Raw genomic sequence first — 19,617 nt, forward strand, 5'->3', positions numbered from 1 at the left:
AATTCTCAAGAGAACTTTAAGCTGCTCAGTTGTTTACAGCAATTTGTATCCTGTTGTTCAGTTATGATTATTTTGCTCATACTGTTTCCAAACTGAAGTTTTATGTACCCTGTACTATAGGGAATGCATTTTTGTCTTCAAGTCTTATTATTTGCTGTTGCATCTGTGAGAGTAAAAACTTAACGAAGGGGGCAGGGAGAACCCCCACCCTGAGATTAATGGCAGTTATAGTTACAAGGATAATTGAATTACAAGTAATTTTTTTTCCAGCATACTGCTGTTTTTCAGAAATAGAATGAGGTTTAAATAACACTGTGGCAAAAATGCAAATAGCTTTTGAAGTTGGAAGGTAATCTTCCTTTTTGTTGTTGTTGTTTTAAAAAATCTAAGTACATCATAATCTTTTCACGGAGGGCTTATGAAATCAGGTTAGTGAACCCATACAATTTTAATTTATTTAAAGGTAATTCAAGAATTGTTCTGTCATTAAATATATTCCCAGATATTATTTTGGTCTCAACAGGGTTATTTTGATACTTTGCTTATACCGCTAACTCTCTAGCAATGGGTGAGCAGACCTGATTATATAGAAAGAGTGATTTAACTAAACTCTTAGTTGAAAAGCAAAGCTTTTTTAAAAAAAAAAAAAAAAAATGGAGTTAATATACAATGTCTCTTCAACTTTCAGTTGGCAACCGGAGCGCCAGGTACCCTTCAACGAAGTCAGATTACCCCCACCCCCTGATATCAAGAAAGAAATTGGTGAAGGAGATGAAGTGGAGGTGAGTTGATCTGTATGTTTCCTTTCCTTTTGAACTGTTCTGTTACACAACTGATGTTCAAGATGGCGACGATGATTTTAAGTACATGAGTGATGTAATGATTTAAAATGGAACATGTCTCTAGTAATGGATTTATTAAGCCAGTAAATAAAAAATGTTTTGATTTTTCTCTTAGTACTTAGGAAGCAAAACCTTCTGTCTTCCAGTGAAACTGTGGGAAGTAATCATGTAGTTCACTGAAAATTACCAGTGGAACTTGATCAAAATTTTTAAAATAGTGTGTTTCAAAATTAAAAATCAAATCAACTAATGTTCATTTTTCATCTTGTGTGTAACAGTTGGAAATGTTGTAATGTGGAAATGTAATAATGCTCTTCCAATAATCAAAGTTTCAGCCTAGACGAAATATCTAGTATGAAAATATCTTGCAGGAAGTAGCGTAAATTATACTATTTCACAGAGAAGCAGTGTTATTTAGAAGTTACAGATTAAACTGTGAAATAGAAGGTAAATGTTCCATCCCTGGCTTATTGTAGTGTCTTTAGTGTTTGCTTGTTCTTAGAATGGAAGTGACTTTGGGATACCATTGTAGTTTAAGGCTAGTAATCTAGTCTGTTCATAATCCTGGCAATGCAGAAGAATGAAAATTTGTGCAAGGAGCACGGAACAGTAAAAAAAAATTAATACAGAAATTACTTCTGTGTAGCATAATGTTCATTTTCATGAAAATTAGAAAAGTGGAGATGTTCTTTCTTCATTGCACATCTAGGCAACTGAATTATGTCCATATTTGCTTTAAACGTTTTTGTTAAAGTCTGTCTCTTTTTTAACTACTTCCATTCCCAGGTTTATTCCAGAGCAAATGATCAAGAACCTTGTGGCTGGTGGCTGGCCAAAGTTCGAATGATGAAAGGAGAGGTAAGCTATTTTAAAACTTAGTGCTCTCCTGTTGTTACTTTCATGTTGCTATATTAAATAACAGTAAATATGAAAACTGTTTATGACACAAAAAAAAATAAACTACTACCAGTACAAACACACATCAAAACAGAATTCTAAGCTGAGATGACTTTGAAATGACCTATGCTGCATTCATGCAACTGAGAGTTGTGTTTTTGTATCTGAGTAGGCCACTTTGATTATTAGTAGTTTAATTGCTTGGAGAACTGTATGCGTGCATAATAATATTGGTTCTAACAAACATAATTTGTGAATTGAACTTGGTGCTAAGAACTTAGTAAGGTAATACCCTTTACCTGCAGTTAAAGACACTGTTTAAAGTCCATATCTAATTCTGGTAATTAATCACACTGTATCTGTGAATGTGCGTTCTTGTGGTTTCTTTTTGGCATGTGTATTTCCATTGAGTGTAGCGTAAAAACACTTTTTTTTACATATGTCAACCTTGTATTTTGCCACTGGCTGTTATAGTTGCACCTGCAAAACAGCTTGTATATTCAGGTGAAAAAAAATGCACGGAGCAATGGTGATGTCTGGTATCATATCGTGAAAGCTTTACTTTTTGAAATGAAAGCAAGAGAATTCAGCTTCATAATAGGAAAGGCCCTGCGCTTCTTGTTAGATCCCCAAAACTGAGGAGAACAGGGTTGAGGAAAAAAAATTTGCCGAACTTCCGAAACTATTTTAAACAACTGTCAACAAGTAGTAACTGTTACTGAATTCTTTAATGGCATGGTGATAATTGAAATAGAATTAAATTATAAGTAAACAGTTATCAAAGGAGGATGCTGTTTCTTACCCTTGTGGATGAACTTTTTTTTTTTTTAAAAAGAGTTAAATGATTTAAATTACTGTGTTCTTAATTTGGGGCTAGTCTACTTCTCTTACATTACACAGAAACTTGGGGTTGTACTGTCAGTTACTTTGCTGTCTTGCTTGGTTAGAAACTTTGACTTTTAAGAAATATTCTTACTCTGTATGGTCTCAGAGTAGTAAAAGAAACACTTAATCCTGAATTGATTTTTTTTTTTCAATTCGTAATTATCTAGTATTGACAGGAAAAAATTATATTTTGTTCTCTGAAGACTGGTACTTTCACAGAGCATTGTCAAATTAGTTAAGCTATAAAACTGTGTTGTGCCGGATTTAAAACTTAAAATCAGAAACGAGCACATGGAAACGTATGTCACAACGTTAGTGATTTACTCTTTCCTGATACTGTAGTAAGTTCTACCTGTTCACAAAATTAGATACCTGTTTTGGAGGACTCTTAGTCTAGATATTCACATTTTGTACTCGCTTGGTGTTGGTAATGTCAGAATGTCTGCTTCCAACTGATGTTAACGTTTGAAAAAAAAATTTCTTCCGTAGTTTTATGTCATTGAATATGCTGCTTGTGATGCCACTTACAATGAAATAGTCACTTACGAAAGACTCCGACCTGTGAATCAAAATAAAACTGTCAAAAAGAACACCTTTTTCAAATGCACAGTGGATGTCCCTGAAGATCTGAGAGATGCGTGAGTAGCTATGCACCCTTTCATAATACGATGGTTAATTAACTGAGAAGTATTGGGGTGGTGTTGGGGGAATATTTTAAAGGACAATTTACAGGTCCATTAAGAACCTTGATAGTGGCTGCTGTATACGGGCTAGAAACTGCAGGCTGGGCTCTGTGCTGAATCCTTGGGATGGGGAGACAAAAAGCAAGTGCTGAGGTGGGATCTTCAGGTCTTGCTTTCAGCTTGAGTAGCTGATAAACTCACAGCGAGTTTCAGCTGCTGAGATTTGCCTGAGAACTGTGATGACATACAGTCCACAGAGAGCTCTGGAAATGTGTAATGAGAGAATTTTTCTAATTTCTGAATATACTTTGCTATAAACTAGTAATCATATTACAAGTTCTGTTTTCACGCATCTTAAAATATTTTAACGATCGTTTATCTCCTCAGATGTGCTAATGAAAATGCACATAAAGATTTCAAGAAAGCTGTAGGAGCATGTCGAATCTTCTATCATGCTGAAACTGCTCAACTAATAATACTGGTAAGTAACTATTTTGATGTGGATTTTGCATGAATTTTCAGTATGTTATTTATGTTACATATGTAGTCATCTGTGTGCTTGCATTGAATGCGGTTGAACTTGTCCAGCTATGTAAGTTGTTGGTGTTTTTAATATAGGTAGATGTCTTTTTATAGGGTAGGCCTTTGGAAGGGGATTGGCCTAAATTTAGGAGTAACGTTGTATCTTACGGTTTTGTCATTGGGCTGAGTGTTTCAGTGATTTGTACAGATTGCTTAAAGCTAACTATAGCTTTCTGAGCTCTGGAATGGTGGAGTCTACCTGTAGGGTATTACACTTTGTCCTTTGACCTGATGTTAGGTTTCCCCATGAACTGCATCGGTCCACATCATGTTGAAGCCTGGATGTGAACTGGCCAATAGATGGGGTGGATTACCAGGGTTCTGAGAGCCTGGATCATAAGGAGTGACCAAGCTTGATACTAGGTGGATTAAAGTAGCTTTTGCAAAAATAGCTTGGTTGGTCTTTTCAAATATGAAATGGCTTTTCCAAGCAGAGAAACATACAGCCATTAAAGAATTGTTCACTTACATTCTTCTGTGCCTGTTTTGTCTCAGTACATAGACTTTTCCCAGCAGTAGCTTTTTTGCATGGTTCTGTTTACATAGTATTATCTACTTAAATCTGACTCTAGGGATTTGTGTTTTCCCTTCTTATTTCCTTAGCTCTCCCCCTGAGTCGGTGAGTGACAAGTATGCATATGGTAGAATGATACTGATTGATTTTTTTTATTTTTTTTTTATCTGGGGAATATGAAGGAGAAAGAGCTACTATGTAGATAGGTAGCAAAATTTTTAGCGTAAAATATGCTCTGAGTTGGAACAGAAAACTGTAGGTTTGCAGAGGTGGTGCTGAATTTTTCGTGCTTGGTTTTGAGGAAGAACAATATCTGTAAATACTGGAAATTTGGATCACGTTTATAACTTCTGTCCTTTCAGTGTGAATTTCTCTAAAAAATGACTGTTCTTTTTGCAGTCTGCCAGTGAAGCAACAGTGAAGAGAGTGAATATTCTGAGTGACATGCATTTGCGCAGCATTCGTACCAAACTTATGCTTATGTCAAGGAATGAAGAAGCTACAAAACACTTAGAAGTAAGTCATAGGTTGAAATTCTTGTTGCTTGAAACCAAGCACATAATTAACTGTACTTTACATTGAGTGCATGTGAATGAGCCTTATTTTGTTCCCCCTCAGTGCACAAAACAGCTTGCTGCGGCATTTCATGAGGAGTTTGTAGTCAGAGAAGATCTAATGGGACTTGCTATAGGAACACATGGCAGTAATATACAACAAGCCAGAAAGGTTCCAGGAGTTACTGCAATTGAACTTGAGGAAGATACTGGTACTTTCAGAATCTATGGGGAGGTAAGAGAGGAACTTCTTGTGAATCTGATAAGCATTTTACTTTGTCTGCTTTTAGGGCGGTGAGAGCTGTACCCAGAACTAACAATGGGAAGGAGCAGAGTCCTTTTTTTGAATGGCTGTAAACATATTCACACTGTGGCGTCTTGTATGTGAAATAAGAGACTTCACTGCAGTGGTTGTCTCCATGTGATGTTTCTTTCCTGATGCACAGATTCAAGGGTGGCTGCACTGTACACCTCACTCAACCTGAGAGAGATATTGTTTACTGTAATCTTGCTTGATTTTTTTTTTTCTCAGACTTCCTGTGTTGTTCTTATTCATGCCCTCCCCTTGCCCTGAGCCTGCTATAGTTCACATGGGGTTTTTCCTGATGTGTGGTATCTGTTCTCTGGCCTTGCCAAATACATTAGTCTTAGATGAAAAGAAGCAGATGTTTTTTGTAATGTAGCAATTTAATGCTGTTGTTGTTTTTAGCAAATTAATGATGGATTGGACAAAATACTGCTGTATTTGATTTGTGTGCCTCTTACCTGAGGTGTTCTAAATCTTGAGAGATCCTCAAAACATTGCTGTTCCTTGGATCAAAGCTATAATCCATTCACGAGGCAGAAGAGCAGTGTAACAGCAATGCTGCTGTCACTGTGGCCCTGTTAGAACATTACTTGAGGGGTTTAACCTGTCCTACCAATTCTACAGGTGTTTCACTCATTTAGAACTGCAAAAATAGCAGGATTAATGCTGGGATTAGGGAAACATCCTGCATTTAATCTTCCTATTAGACTTCACAAGTAACTTGGACATACCTTGATTCTATGCAGTAAGCAAAGCAGGAATGGGTGCACAGACTGGAACTCAAACTTAAAAAGATAATTACTAGTAACTGGATTTTTGTTGAGGTGTTTAATCCGTGTGCACACTGACATTTTCAATTTACTTCCCCCCCGATGTATGTATAGTCATTATTTTCATTTTCTGAATTACTGGCTGCAAGGAGCTGAAGATGCGTTATCCAAGCCAGCTTTATATGCTATCTCCTGCTGGGGTGTGAGTCACATGGGTTGTATGCGCACAAAACTTCTGAGTACTTGTGGCAGAGTGCAGATATGTATATGGGTATGCTGGAGCGCTTAAGTCCCTGGCAGCTGTTTGCTTTCTCATTCTGATGCTGCTTGTGTGACAGCAGTCACTGTTCCTTCCTCTTTATTTGGGAAAGAAGTGATAAACATACCTCTGAGGCAGGACATAGTGAACTCTCTAATTATGTCCTACTTGTAGAGTTCATTGAAGGTGAAAACTGCTGAAGTGTGTTGATCTTTGCATCATTTTATCTGTTACTTGGAGTATGCAGCATAGCTCTGCTTTCTACAACCAACCACTTCCTGTTTGCATGTTTGTTTTTTTTTCCAAGCTTTATTGCTTGTTTCATCATCTTGAAATCCATTATCTCCCATGTTTCTCCCCTCAGCATTTTGACCTCTGCCAGAAGCTTGTGAATTCCTTGTTTGTTTAGGAGTTCCCGCAAAATTTTATTTAAAGGTCCAGGAGGTGGTGATGTTTTTCCTTCATGTTTGTCTGAAAATATGACAGATGACAGGGCTTGAAGGCATGATGAAAAGTTAACATTGCTGACACTCACTCATTCATGCATTCTGTGCTTCTGTTGGTAATTTTAAGCTGTATATTTTTTCATTACCTTTATTCAATTAACAGTCATTTAATTTCTGTCACTTAACAATGAAGCCATAAGGAAGGACTTAAAAGAGTTCTCTGGTCATCTTAGAAAACTTGATAACTGTGGCCAGAACTAGCATTCTGAAAGGGAAATTGTCTTGGTTGTAATGTTTTGATATGGTTTGGTGGAGGACTTGTTAGTGTTAGGTCAGAGGTTGGACTTGATGATCTTAAGGTCTCTTCCAACCTAGAAATTCTGTGATTCTGTTACTTACAAAGTACAGGTTAATGCTTGATGAAAACACATTGCTTAGTGCAGTATGTTTTCTTGTAATTGAGCACTGAGTTGTTTCTTTAATGTTGATTTCACAAATAGACTAATTTTGCCTCTCATCTCTTCTTTTTGAAAATGCTTGCCGTTTGGAAGATTTGTGTATGTTGCTGGAGGGTTTCATCTTTATCGTACTGCATTCAGAAATAAATTTTTTTAAATTTGTTTTTCAGACTGCCGATGCAGTGAAAAAGGCTAGAAGTTATTTGGAATTTGTGGAGGATTTTATTCAGGTTCCCAGAAATCTCGTTGGTATGTAATACAGCTAAAATATGAAAACCTGGGGAAAGAGAGCCTACTAAGCCTGACTATGCATAGAAAATATAGTTTCTAGTACAATGTTTGATTTTTTCCATTTAATTAGAAAGTAATTTAATCTTTTCAAACTACATGAATAATCCTCATAATTACTAGCCATTCTATGCATGCATACAGTTTGAATATAATTTTAGATTTTTTGGCCTTCTAACGCAGTTCTGTTTACAAATGTGAAGTAGGAGAAAACTTTGGGGGGGGAAGAAGTAGAAGGTAAAAGAATCGGGTTGTTACAATTACGTTGTATGTAAATTATCAAAAAGCTGTTCAAAATATTTTGCACACTGGTGCAAAATTAATCATTCTTGTCCCTCAAAGGAAAAGTCATTGGAAAAAATGGAAAAGTGATTCAGGAGATTGTAGACAAGTCTGGAGTCGTCAGGGTGAGAATTGAAGGAGATAATGAAAATAAACTGCCACGTGAAGATGTAAGTGCTTTCTTCTTTCTTCCTATGAAAACAGAAACCTTAACAAATGAGCCATTTTGAATACTTTAACAAAGAAAATAGGGGAAAACATATAGAAGGTGAAAATTTCTGGGGCTTGACTTAAATGACTTAAAATGCTACCTTACAGCATTAGAACAGGAATATTGCTAATCTCTGCATCATTAGGCAGCTGGCCTATGTGCCCTTGTTTTTTCATGACCAACCTATAGCAGTGGTGATATTCAAGTTATAAAAACATGGTGACTGTGATTTGGATAGTTCTATGGGATAGAGGCATGCTTGTGGATTGTGTAATAAATCCAGTTTTATCATTGTTTGTTGGCTACAGAAATGAATTTAAATTCATTTTTTCAGACTGGCATCTTGCAGTGAATCTTGTATGAAATGATGATTCAAGAAAGGGTTTTTGCTACTGAAGCCAGACTTATTTTTCAGCTTTCTCCTTCATGTACTGTAGCTGAATAACTATTAATGCTGTCAGCCTAAAATTGTTTTACACATTTTAACTATATGAGAACATGATAAAATCTTCTGAAGGTGCTTCATCTTGCAAAGTTGGTTTAATTAACCACTGCACGCTTCTCAGGAATCTCTGGATGCCTTTACACACTCAGCACTTGTGTTGCATAGGCAACACAATGGAATGTAGACAGTATATGTTAAGTTACCTCAACTGGTAGAATAGGATGTTGGAATGCTAGACAGTCTGAAGTTCTTAACAAATTAGTATTTGTTTCAGTCTTTTAAGCTATTTCTGGTGCCTTTTTACAGCCCAGGATTCAGTTGTCATTGATTGTTTTTATAATTAAAACATTTTTAATCATTTAAAGTGTAGTTTTGATAACTTTCTTCTTGATTGTAAGATTTGGCATTTTGTTTCTGTAGGGAATGGTACCATTTGTATTTGTGGGTACTAAGGAGAGCATTGGAAATGTCCAAGTTCTTTTAGAATACCACATTGCGTATCTAAAGGTAAGTGTATTTTAGAAGAAAGAAGCTGTAGAAGAAGCTTTTGTTGAAGTAAGAAAATACTTGAGTAACACTTCAGTAGGTTTTTCAACTGCTGATCAGTCTCTTTGTAGGCTGTGAACTAAGGTTTGGGGTTATGAACCCTCCCATTGCACATAAGAGCTATTTACATGTAGGTCTTTATTGTGAGTGCTTAGTACTGTTGGTATTCAAAGAACAGGACTTTAAACATCACTTCTAAGTGGCATTTGAGTAGTAATATGCAATTGTTTTCTCCATGTTATTGTTCTGAGGTTAACACTGTGGTGATGTAGAATGGAATTTCTAATACAAAGTAGTATTTAAAACAATTACCCACCTAAACTAGTTGGCTTTGTAGGACTAAGGGTGTGACTTCACAGAAATAATTAATTAATTTGATCTTGTTACTCTGTCAGGGTTTTTTAAAAATGACTAGAAAAAGTACAGTGAAGCATTGTTTTTAAGATCTCTCAACAGCCTTTCAACGTGGTGTTTTTAAAATACAGATTTTAGATTGCTTCCAAAATGCTGGGATTGCAAAACTCATAGATCAATCCTGTTACTTGTAGTCAACTTGGAGGTAGCATTAGCTCACCTAAAGGAATGTTAGTTTTTCCCATGACTGGATGGGCAATGGTATTTTGTGGGGAAAAGTAAGGTGTCTTTATATGAAATTTCTTGTTTCCTTTTTATGTAGGAGGTTGAGCAACTAAGACTGGAACGGCTCCAGATTGATGAACAATTGCGTCAGATTGGTATGGGCTTCAGACCTTCCTCTGCTAGAGTTCCAGAAAAAGAGAAGGGTTACACGACTGATGAGAGTACCCTCTCCTCAGTACAAGGTTCCAGATCATACAGTGGAAGAGGGAGAGGCCGCAGAGGCCCCAATTACACATCAGGTTACGGTGAGTTTTTTGTGGTGTTTTTTACAACTGTAGAGCAGCTACTGAACGAGTGTTCAGTATACTTTTGAATCCATAGCTTTCCTTAGATTTCTTTTTGTTCAGAGTAGTTAAGATGAAGGTAGACTTGAAAAATACAGAATTGCCTTTTTTCCACAAAGCTCAGAAAACCTAGTTATTTTCTTGTTGAAGTTAAATTTTAAACTGAAAAAATGACCAAACTGAACTCTGGTAAAATCTTGGCTTCCAATGATAGCAGTTGTATGACAAAATTGAAAGTGATGGTGTGTGCAAGAGGTACAGATACTGTTCAGGAGACTTATTTTTTTAAATAGTGTTATCTGATTTGGCTGAGAAGAGCTTGTCTGTGATCATGGTCATACTTGTGAAAACTAAAATAACTTAAAATGGATGTAGCACAAAGCTTCTTCGTAATCATTTTTGTATTTGGGTAAAAACTAACCGGATTTATTTTAGACGTAGTGAGGTATTCTATGGGACTAAGTAGCAATTCTTCGTAGAAGTGTGCACATCTTTTCACTCAGCTGCATCCCCCCAGTTGTAAAGTCTGCACATCAATATAGACATACTTCACAAAGATACATAGGTGTTCTAGTAAACGAGGGGGGAAAATTACTGAAAACAGTAAATTACTCTTGATCATTTCTGTGTAGCTCACTTGTGTCATGAAGTCAGACAGTTCTTCTGAATTGCATGGCCTGATGCTGATGATACCTTTGACAATCATGGCATGTTGATCAGGTTTTCTGATGATATTAATAGCATTTATGACTTTGCTTTTTTACTTTTTTCCTGGTGAATTGTTTGAATCAACTGAAAGTAATGAATGTTCAGTTTGTTTATATGCATAGTGTGTTTGGACTTCCATTTGGAAGTTCCCCCCTCACCCCTCCATGACAAGAATCACATGCTAGAACCGTAGGAGTGTAAACACTTTTATTCCAAAACTGTTAGTACAGACAGGTCCTGGATGCTTAACATAAATGGTAGGTGTTCAGTTTTTTTAGTAATAAAAAGCTGTGCAGGTTTGGTTAGCTCAGAAACAATGGGAAGTTATGAGCGATATTTAATATAAACAGTTAAATTTTTCAAGCACATTACCGCAGCCAGAAGAGGTTGCTTAGCGACAGCCATTAGCTGTAAGGTGGCAAAGTTGTCCTTGGGAATTTCAGAGAAGTTGCCTAGAAACTGCATCAAATGCCTGCAGCGTACACACAAAGAGAAAGTAGTATTTAATTGTTGATTTTATCCACATACATAAATTACAGTTTGAGTAATCTTGGATCTTATTTCTGTTATTATTGCAAACAAACGTAAGAATCATAGAAACTTACACTATATTTTATTTGTGCACACAAATGCTTTAATATAAATTTATATAAAGATGTGTCTATAAATTTTTACTTTGAACTTGTGTTTTTTCTATATATTTATAGAATACATAAAACTAGGCCAGATACTTCAGAAGAATAAGAATCTGAAACCTGAATACAATCCACATTTCTTACTCATTTCCAATTTTCTTTTCCTTCTTGTACAAGGTACAAACTCTGAGCTCTCTAATCCCTCTGAAACAGAGTCTGAGAGAAAAGATGAACTTAGTGACTGGTCCTTGGCAGGAGAAGATGACAGAGAAAGCAGACATCAGCGTGACAATAGACGACGTCCTGGAGGACGAGGACGCAGTGTATCTGGAGGTCGTGGACGTGGTGGACCTCGTGGTGGCAAGTCATCTATTAGCTCTGGTAGTGTGTCTCAAACGTATTTTGAGCTGTTTTTGTTCCTTGCAATTTTCTCTCTGACCTCTTAGTACTTCTAAACACTCTGCTTCTACATTGTAATTGTAATACTTTGGTATTTCATGGGGGTTTTGTGATGCACAAGAAAGCAGGAAAGGGACTCTACCAAGGAGTATAGTGATAGGGCAAGGAGTAATTGTTTTAAAGTAATAGAGGGTAGATTTAGACCAGATACGTAGAAAAAAATCTTTACTATGAGGGTGATGAGGCACTGGAACAGATTGCCCGGAGAAGCTGTGGATGCCCTGGAAGCATTTAAGGCCAGGCTGGATGGGGCTTTCCACAACCTGGAACAGTGGAAGGTGTCCCTGCCTGTGGCAGGGGGTTGGAATGAGATGATCTTTGTCCCTTCCAACCCAAGCCATTCTGTGATTCTTTGATGTATTGTTGTCATAAGCTGTTGATCGAATTCTGTTCATCATCTTCTAGTCATGATGATCTCCATTTCCTTCCTCTACTACACACAGATAATGATGACATTACAGTTTAGAAATCTTGGGCATGCTACCAGTGGTTGCCTTTTGAGTTAAGCTTGTGTTCAGATACGAAATTGGAAGAATTCACAGAAAGGAAGTTACATTTTATCAGAATTTGACTGTGTAAGATAACTCACAACACTTCAGTAGTGACAGAAGTACCATCCTGCTAATGAAGTGATAGATATATTTTACACATTTAACAGCTTAAAGTAAAAAAGTTCTTTAATATTACCTTGGATATCTCTGTGATGCAGTAATTTAAGTGCCACATTGTGATGCCTCAGAATATATGTTGTTGGATTAGTCAGAGAGGAACCATTATACATAGAACTATAGCATTTATACCTTTTTCATAAGATTGTTTTAATGCTTTGAAGCATAGATTTAAGTCAGCCTGGAGGTTAAATGTAACTACAGTATCTTAAGTCCAAACTTTCTGTTTGTTTAGTGCTTAAAGATCCGGACAGCAACCCTTACAGCTTACTTGATAATACAGAGTCAGACCAGACTGTGGATACCGATGCTAGTGAATCTCACCACAGTAGTAACCGCCGCAGGAGGTCGCGCAGGCGACGGACTGATGAAGATGCTGTCCTAATGGATGGAATGACAGAGTCTGATACAGCTTCTGTTAATGAGAATGGTTTAGGTATGTAAACAGTTAGATAGTCCCAGAACAATTTTGGAAGAAAAAAGTGTGCTATCAATGTAAGTGCAGTGAAATACTTGTTCATTTTTATTAGTGGCGAGTCATTGTTCTGTTAAAGGTTGCTGTCTGATTAAACGAATATTGCCACTTCCATGGCTCTGCCATGAAAGTTCTTGTTTACTGAGCTCCAGTAGTACTTTCATATGCCTCTTTTGTAACACGTATCTGATGGAGATACCAAAGACTAACTTTGATTTCAGTTAGTAATGCTGTTTTCATAGAGAGACGGTGCTCTGATCAGTGTTCTGTTTTGTCCTTGGTAACCTCACTGTCAGGGTAGGAAAGCTACTTAAGCAGTTAATTTATCTCTAGCCAGCTTCTGCTTAAGTACTTTCCCTCAGTAAATTCTCTTGATACTCGCTGGGACAAGAATATAATCTGTTGCTTAATAGCGTGGAAAAAAAACTATTCTTCATGGTTGTGGCTAAAATCTGACATACGGTTATTTAATAAATGAAATATGAGGTCATTAAACATATGCCTACATGTTTTCACGAGCCAGGAGCAAAAAGTAAAATCTAGCATTTACTTCATTGTGTGTGCTTTCAGTATAAATTTGTTGTTCTTTCAGACTGTCTTAGCCTGTCTTTTTTAACAGAAATAATTTGAAATGCCCCATGCTGAAACTGCTGAAGAATTTATTTTTTTCATCAGAAATAGTTCATGGTAAACTTTGCAATTGCAGATGATAGTGACAAAAAACCCCAGCGACGCAATCGTAGCCGCAGGCGTCGCTTCAGGGGTCAGGCAGAAGATAGACAGCCAGGTAATTCGAGTGAAGCTGTGGGTATTCTCAGGTCAAAAGCATGAGAGAATGTTGTGTCTGCTGTTTTACATATAGCTGCATAATATATAAAGGTTAATAACTAATAAGACTACTAGATAAAGATGAAAAATATTTCTTACACTAGGAGAACTTTTATAAAGTTCTTAATCTGTCTAATGAAACTAATTTATAATGTCTAACGTTTTGCTTGGAAATACAATTTATGCTTCTGATCCAGTTCTCATTGAAGTCAATAGCCAAACTTCTGTTGACTTCAGTGGTCCAGGATCAAGACATATATAAAAAGTTCATGATCTGCACTCACTTGCATTTGCGCACTTGCATTGAATGTGACACAACCTTTTCAGCACTGGCTGAGAAGCAGAGTTGGAATGGCAGGTTGTAGGTGCCCTGGCAAGGCACTGTGAGGGAACCTACATGGTATCTGCCAGTCCAGAGCTTAATTCGGACTTCTGCTATCAGTCTTCAGCTTTTGTGAACATTGTAAATCATCCACAAATTGAGGGTGGGAAGGAGGAGGAATTTAAATGAAGTTGCATGTTTTCAATTTTTTTTGTTGTTGTGGCTTGTTGCACTTTTGTGTGTACTAACACTTGAAATGTTAAAGGTGAACTAGCTAATTCTCAGTATAATGCCCTGTTCAGAAAATGCTTGTACATCTGTGCCATAAGGTAGTAACAGAAGGTCTTCTAGACTGACAGGCTCAAAACTTCACCCATATTTGTTTTCTGTATATCTGTGGTGCTCATTCAATATTTGACTTGTAAAGCAACAACATTTTTTCTTCTAATAATTAAAACTTTAAGAAAAAAATAACCTTATTTTTCAGCATTCTGTAGTTTTGTTGAAAAATGATAGTTTATAAAGGGGTGGAAGAGATGCTGGTCATCTCTACAAAAACCTCTAGTATTTTTCTTGAAATGAAAGTATCCCACAAACAAAACCAAATCCCCAAAGTTTTCTCACTTCTTTTTTTCCTGTTGATTTCTTTGTTCAAAATACCACTTCCAGTTTCCATAATAAATATTTTTGAAAACAACCTTAAGAGCATTGGTAGTTATACTCCTTGGAAAATGCTCTAATAATTTAATCTCTTCATAAATAATAAGTGTATAGTTAGTGAAATTGAGAGAAGGAATTACTCCTCCTAAATACTAACAGCAGACTTGAGTCATTCAGTTGTGTTATTTATGTCACTATACTTCTTGGGTTCCTACTATGTACATAATTATTAAGATTATTATTATTAAATGGCCTCTTACACTGTGTGTAAAAACATGCTTCCTCTTTATATTAGAGGAGTTGGGTACGGAACATCATTTTAGAGAAATGAGTCCCCTTGTGTGTAAACTCACTTGGTCTCAACAGTTACGCACGGACCCAGTTGTGAAAAGTCCAGTTAATGTAACAGAAAACCTGTGTGTTACACTTCCTGTGCTGATAATTTGTTTCTTACACAGTCATTGCTAAACCCAGGAAAATAGTTCACCTGAATGCATGGTATACTAAATATAATTGACTACTGTTCAGTAGATAATGCTTGCCAACTCTTAATATGCTTTAGTTCATCAAAGATACAAATGCATATTTAAATTTGTAGTACTGTGTATTCTAAAAATAGAGTTGACTCTCAATTGTTGTGGTTACGAGAGGGCGGGATAAGACAAAACCAAGCTACAAGAACATGTGCTGAGGTGGTAAGAAGAAAAGAGGTCAGAAAGCCCCTGGCCAGCATCCAGTAAGTGTAGCCATAGCAGTGTAAGCATGGCTGTCCTGCTGCTGGGTACAGGCTCGCTCATACAGAGCTACTCGAGTGCCTGTACGCACATCACAGTTAATCCACCCACCCACAAGCCAGAGTTGACAGTGTGGATTGCCTTTTGAGTACCAGGAGGGTGAGTTCTCTTGCCAGTGGCTTCATGAAAGTAACAAGGATTTGAATGCTACTTTTATCGTAAGTGATGCAATATTCTAAACCTCCCCTAATTCTTTTTGTATTTTAACCTACCTTAATTTTTATTACTGTGAAATTTTTCACTAGTGAAGATAGTTAAATCCCAATAATAAACTGTCTATAGTTAAAGAGCCTGCAGTTTTGATCTCTTGAAGATGGGTATAGAAATCCCTTCTTTTTACGCCATCAGGCCAAAATTACTGTTCTTCTAATTTTAAGATTCTGCCTTCAGATAATAACTAGCTACCACAGATTTTGTTGAAAACTTTATTAACATAAAAGAACTGATCCTTGCTATGTAGTTGATAACCTGTAAGAGTGAAGGCCTTTTGTGAGATATCTCCCAGTTATAGCGTAACTTGTGCAGAAAAAAGATATGAAGCTTAATGCTAAGTTAAATTTCTAATATGAGCGTCACTAATTTTTTTTCCTTGTACAGTAACAGTAGCTGACTATATATCGCGAGCTGAATCTCAAAGTAGACAGAGAAACCCCCCGAAGGAGACGCTAGCCAAAACCAAGAAAGAAGCGGTAAGAGGATTTTAAATGTACACTTCCTTTACTTCTTTTTTCTTTTTCCTTGCAGTGAAACAGTAAAGAATGCTCGATTTAGGTCATTTCCGTTAGAGTACTCTGAGTTCAAGAATACATCATGGAAAGGTTGAGAGTGAACAGAATCAAGCAGTAGCTCGCAGAATATAGTGTTAATTTGCAGAAAGCAGAGGAGACTTGAGTAACTGTTTTAGTGTTCAAATTAAAGGACTTAGGTATTCTAAAATACTATATTTACTAAAGTAGCATTGCATGATAAAATGCAAACATTCCTGTTGCAAGTTTGCTGTGAGTCAGAGGGAAATTAACACTTTATTTTGATGTTGTATTGTGTTTTTACTGATTTTTTAATATCCTGTTTTTATTCTTTAAGGCAAAAGACGCAATTGATGAAAACTGCCCTTCCGAAAAGGCAGTGAATGGTCCTGCTACAACTGCTGGGGATGAGCCTTCTAAATTACAGCACAGTCCTGATGAAAAGAAAGTTACTGTTCAAGAGGAGGGAAATAATCAGGAAGAAGCAGTGCTGAATGGTGTTTCATAAACTGAAGTTCCTAGTTTACAGTTCTTCTACATTACATTTAAAATAGTGCTTGTATAAGCTTGCCAAAGATAGAATATGGATCGCCAGTCTTGACACCGCACTTTCAGTTCCTCCATTTTGGAATACAGAAAGGGGAGGGATCCTGAAGAAATCATATGTTAAACATACTTTGACACCTACTGTGTTATAAATATATCATCAGATGTGCCTTGAGATAGTATATGTAACATTTAAATAAACAAAATTGCTGGCTATAGGAAATGTTATTTTGTTTTCAAAATACGGCAGAGATGTGAGGGGGATCCCTAACATAATACTCTTTATGAAAGCATTAGCTGCTTTTGTTACATTTTTAATAATATGCAACCACTTCTTCACCTGAGGAATACTAGAAAGAAATGCAGTCTAAAATATTTTGCACTGAAATGTAATTTCTCCATTAGTTTAGTCTGGAAACTGGTCTGTTTTAATACATGTTTTTTAAATGCTGTATGTAGAGGAAAAATCTGCAGACCACTGGAATACATTTGTTAAATTCTCATACTCTGCAGGGATACTGGGTGACATTGGCAGTGACTGTTCTACATTGAGGCTTTGTTTGGTTTATTTATTAAACTGTACAGTATTTAAAAATCAAACATAGCTTTAGTTAACACTAAGCTGAATTAGTCATGTCCATTAAGACATAACCTGAACTACTGAAAAGATCAATTTCCAGAAAGTTTATTCTGTATAAACTACATATGTTAGTCCTTAGTAGAGTATTTTTATTTTTGTTTTGGTTGTTTGATGTGCAATATGTTTTTTTTGTATGCTGGTAGTAAAAGAAAATAAACTTTGATCTTCCATCTGTGGACTGTTTCTATCAGAAATTTAAATTGCTATTGACTTAAGGTTTTCAAGCTGTTAACACTAACTGTTGAAACTTACCTGTCAGGCAGCTTGAACCTTTAATTCTTACCAAAAAAAAAAAAAAGCTTTCTAACATGCTAACCTTGCATTAAGATGATGTAAAACATCAGTTAATGTATCTAAAATAACTTACCTTAAGAATTGCTTAGCATGACTAACATAGGAGCTAACATAGGTGTAGTTTTTGAGAAGCTAGAAGCATGATATGCTAACAAATCTTTTCAGGTGCAAGAGCAATAATGTAGAAACCAGAAGCAGAAAAAAATCTGGGAAGCAATGGAGTTGTAAGAAGCCAGAGAGAGCACTGCTGAAGCTATACTTATTTGAAAGGAAAATTCTTTTACCTGATTTGGCTAAAAGTGAGAAAGGAAAAAAAACAAACACTCTGCACAGTACATGCTTCCAGCTGCTGTACTTCGTACAGCTAGAGCAGAGTTGTACTAACTAGGCTTAGGTATTTACTTCATTTAAGGATATATAGTTTTAGTATGACTTAGTGTTGACTTGTCAAGAGTGTTCCCTCCTGGAGAACAAAGTGTTAGAACTCTAAAGTAAACAGAAGAGTCCTCAATGATAGCAGCCACAAGAGTGGAAAACAAATGAGAGGGGAAAAAAAAGCTGTTTAAAAACAGTCAATGTTACTTGGCAGGAGAGAACTGAAGTAGCTTTCATTCTTTGTAGGCCTTGACAGATGCAAATTGTGAAGCTGCTGCATGGCAATGTTCCAGCTGTGTGTGTGTGGTGGTTTCCTTTTTTTTTTTTAACCCTGCTTTAAGTTCTATAGTAAAGCAAAATATCCTTTTCTGTTACTTTAAGTTCTAAACATTTTCTTTTTCATACTCTTCCCTTACTGATCTTGAGCCTCTGTTTTAAAAATGTACAATCTTTCTGTAGTGGTGTTCTGGTATTACAAAGTGGCCTAGAAGTACTGTAGAGCAATACAGCTACAGAATAGCCAAAGTTCAGGCAGAGGATGTGAGACTACTTAACACCCCTCATTGAAATAGGGGCATGGTTCTGGAAAAAATGAAAGCTCCACATTCCACTGTATATTTATGAGCAGATGGTGTTAATGATTACATATGTTGTACAGCAGTTTTACCATAGTTGCAGAAAGGCTGGAAAGATTCCTGGAGCGTGACAGGACTCTTTGGCCCCAATTCAGGTACATAAGACAGCTGCTAGTACGTTTGGCTTCATGTAGCCTGGTAAATCCAGCTCAGGTATCCTGGTTTTATGTAATTGGACTAGAATAGTTCTGTGAGACAGGACCTACAGCAATCTAGTCCAACTGCCTGACCACATCAGAGTTGGAGCATGGGCTCTTTTTAAGAGCCCAATCCAAATGCTTCTTGCATGCTGACAGGCCTGGGGCATCGACCACCTCTCTAGGAAGCCTGTTCCAGTGTTTGACCACCCTCTTGGTAAGGATGTTTTCTCTAAGGTCCTGTCTGACCCCCCTGGTGCAGATTCGTACCATTCCCATGCACCCTTGTCCTCAGTGACCAGGGAGCAGAGACCGGTGCCTGCCTCTGCACTTCCCCTCCTCGGGACGTGGCAGAGAGCAGTGAGGTCGCCTCCCAGCCTCTTCTCCAGAGAAGAGGACCTGAGTGTCCTCAGCCTCCCCTCACAGACCTGCCCTGCAGCCCTTCTACCAGCTTTGCTGCCCTCCTCTGGATGCTCTCAAGAACAATATTTGGGGTGAGGCTGCATCAACACTAAACACAGTCGGAGAGTCGCCTCTTTAGGCCAGCTGTGGTGTGCTTAATGCACCCCAAGTGTGACTTGCCCTCCTGGCTGCCAGGACAGCTGCTGGCTCTCACTGAGCCTGCTGCCACCAGCACCCCCAGGTCCCTTCCTGCTGAGCTGTTCTCCAGCCACTTGTCTCCCAGCCTGTGCCTGGCGTTGCTCTGCCCTGTGCAGCACCTGGCTTTCGTCTTCCATGAACGTCAAGGTGTTGATGGCAGTCCAATGTGCAGACATACCGAGATCCACTGCAAGGCCTCTCCT

General features: G+C 37.3%; 1 protein-coding gene across 3 annotated transcripts in view; it reads left to right on the forward strand.

The window, feature by feature from the left end:
* Positions 1-17,543, forward strand: part of FXR1 (FMR1 autosomal homolog 1) — a 29,314-nt gene extending 11,771 nt beyond the window's left edge. Inside the window, exons 3-17 of one of the 3 annotated variants that reach the window (XM_027463900.3) lie at positions 689-782; positions 1,629-1,700; positions 3,114-3,262; positions 3,695-3,788; positions 4,803-4,919; positions 5,022-5,192; positions 7,368-7,446; positions 7,828-7,937; positions 8,844-8,930; positions 9,646-9,853; positions 11,449-11,616; positions 12,598-12,798; positions 13,544-13,624; positions 16,039-16,130; positions 16,525-17,543. In XM_027463900.3, the coding sequence (XP_027319701.1) occupies positions 689-782; positions 1,629-1,700; positions 3,114-3,262; positions 3,695-3,788; positions 4,803-4,919; positions 5,022-5,192; positions 7,368-7,446; positions 7,828-7,937; positions 8,844-8,930; positions 9,646-9,853; positions 11,449-11,616; positions 12,598-12,798; positions 13,544-13,624; positions 16,039-16,130; positions 16,525-16,695 (1,894 nt within the window). In that variant the 3' untranslated portion in view covers positions 16,696-17,543. Of the gene's footprint in view, positions 1-688; positions 783-1,628; positions 1,701-3,113; positions 3,263-3,694; positions 3,789-4,802; positions 4,920-5,021; positions 5,193-7,367; positions 7,447-7,827; positions 7,938-8,843; positions 8,931-9,645; positions 9,854-11,412; positions 11,617-12,597; positions 12,799-13,543; positions 13,625-16,038; positions 16,131-16,524 lie in introns of all 3 variants that reach the window. The other 2 variants (XM_027463899.3, XM_027463901.3) reach the window with 2 other exon arrangements.
* The last annotated feature ends 2,074 nt before the right edge of the window (positions 17,544-19,617 follow it).

This window comes from Anas platyrhynchos, chromosome 9, assembly GCF_047663525.1.
Source record: "Anas platyrhynchos isolate ZD024472 breed Pekin duck chromosome 9, IASCAAS_PekinDuck_T2T, whole genome shotgun sequence".
NCBI lineage: Eukaryota > Metazoa > Chordata > Aves > Anseriformes > Anatidae > Anas > Anas platyrhynchos.